This window comes from Teleopsis dalmanni, chromosome 1, assembly GCF_002237135.1.
Source record: "Teleopsis dalmanni isolate 2A chromosome 1, ASM223713v2, whole genome shotgun sequence".
Classification (NCBI taxonomy): Eukaryota; Metazoa; Arthropoda; class Insecta; order Diptera; family Diopsidae; genus Teleopsis; species Teleopsis dalmanni.
The window spans coordinates 193,871,413-193,873,781 of record NC_051846.1 but is presented as its reverse complement, the minus strand read 5'-3'; the positions used below and the strand labels follow the sequence as shown (position 1 = coordinate 193,873,781).

The following is a 2,369-nucleotide window of genomic DNA, read 5'->3' as shown; positions in this document are numbered from 1 at the left end:
CTAATTCTTGAAAAACTTATAACTTTTTATGATTCTCCAGGTAAGAATGGCTCAAAGCATTCTTTTTAGTATCCATTGTTAATCCGCGAAAACAATTATTTAAAAAGATAAGACACCGTTCAACATTAAAAAATATAATTAGTAGATTTAAATAATTTTAGTTTTTTTACTAAATCTAACAGTTTGATAGTATAGTATAACGATAGTATATAATCATAAAAGTTTTCAATAATTACCAGCATTTAGTACTTACATTACGAGCATTTGATATCTTATAAAATACTTCATTAAGCTTAAGTATCGCTTATTGGTTTCGTCGAAAAGCGAAAGTCGATATAAATCATTTTCTAGTTAAATGACTTTGGAAGAGATTGAAGAAGGGGTGTATGCATAAGTAAGTAGGTATGAAGGATCAGAATAATTCAATTTAGAACCTACATTTTATTCTTACCGGGGCTCTTATTATTGGAAGTTGTGCTTTGAATAACTACGAAAAGAAGAATTAATTTTCTTTAGATATTTTATTTCGAAAAGCGAAAGTCGATATAAATCATTTTCTAGTTAAATGGCTTTCGAAGAGGTTGAAGAACGGATGTAAGTATAAGTAAGTAGGTATGAAGGGTCAGAATAATTGAATTTAGAACCCTACACATTTTATTCTTACCGAGTCTCTTATTATTGGAAGTTGTGCTTTGAATAACTAGGAAATGAAGAAATCGTATGTGTGTGGATTTACAAAGTATTCTTTCAGTCCCAATATTCCTATTTGTGTATGCCGCTGATATAAACTACCTATACTGTTTTAACTTTATTGGACCCTGCAAGATTCATTAGAATATTAATTATTATATATATAAAATAGATTTATTATTGGATGATGTAATTATTGAACATAGATAAATATCAGCCCATTTCATTTACTCGGAACTTGCGAGTAAATTTGAGCTAGTTTCAAATTAATAAATATTGTCAGGTTTATAGGAAATTTAACTTGTTTAATATTTAATACTATTTAGTGTATATATACACACACTTATATAGGGTAATATTTTTATATTTAATCTTGACAGTTAGTGTTCATCGATCCACTAACACCGGTGAAGAAATAGGGCAAACCTATTTCTTAGTTATAGAGATAGAGGTACCCTATGTTATGGGGTTGGCTACCTGACTAGACTTAGCCCTGGCTATACGTGTGGCTGAAGACACAGTTTATAATCTTTTGGTTATATTAAGTTTGGTTGGATTTGATTCCTTGTATCTAAAGCTCACTGGGGCTCAAATAAAGGCCAGTTATAGTACTACGGATTAGTATTTGTACGCTAATTGTGAAAAACATGACTCCCGCATTAGAAAAAAGTACAAATAGATTTAGAAATTCGTGCAAATAGATTAAGAATATATTGAACAACTGTTTTGAAACATGCTTGCATTTGATTATATCTAGCTGGTGATTTCATATTATATAGCATGTCTCGGAACTCTAATTAGCATTTCAGAAATTTAATATACAGCAAGTAAATTTGTTAATGAATTTTCACAGCAAATTGACAAAACTTCAAGTTCAAACATAAAAGTCAAGTACGGCTCAAGTACCGTATTCTGGCTAATGAACACTGATTGTAAACTTCAAATTTATCATGGTACGAGTTCAACATTTGTTACTTGCAGTCTCTTGAAATTATTTAGGAATAACAAAATATAAGAAATAATTCCAAGACCACTGTGATAAAATTTGATTTATATTTTCGCAGTATATAAAGTATATTTTTCAACGAGATGTTGATGCATTCAATGGTTAACTTGGAATAGGCTCCGAATGATAGAAATATTCCCGAAAACTGTAAGGTCAATTAATTGGGCAAAAATAACTTAGAATATTCCATAATATCATATATCATATATATATCTTTAATTCATTTAATCTGGCTATACATACAGATTGTTTTAAAATGACCTACTACAAATGACATGAAAGGCACACTTGATGAACTATAAATACAAAATAATTCAACATCTTATCTATAAACCTTATAATGCTAGTTATTCATTGTTCAAAAGCATTGTCAAAGTGATGGGACACTAATTCGTTGGCAAGTATGCCTACCGATCAGAGATTCGTTTCAAAGACGACTGTCAAAGCAATAGATTACTGTAGATTCTTTATCACTGCTCGACACTAATCAGAACGCAAATTTCTATTTTAACGTTTCTGTTCCCGAAATGATTCTTCTATATCACTAATATAGGTATTTAGATATTCACTTTTTATTATTATTATTATAGTGACAAAATCGTTTGTCAATCGGAAATAGTGGAATATTTACGTAAATTTCTTAGAAGATTTCTTTAGGTTTTATTATTGTGGT

At 29.5% G+C, this 2,369-nt stretch overlaps 1 protein-coding gene across 1 annotated transcript in view; it reads right to left on the bottom strand.

Annotated features, from left to right (window-relative positions):
• Positions 1-792: 792 nt before the first annotated feature.
• Positions 793-2,369, bottom strand: part of LOC119666973 (bromodomain-containing protein 4-like) — a 15,469-nt gene continuing 13,892 nt past the window's right edge. The window contains exon 4 of the mRNA XM_038076250.1: positions 793-818. Coding sequence (XP_037932178.1) covers positions 793-818 — 26 coding nt within the window. The remainder of the gene's footprint in view (positions 819-2,369) is intronic.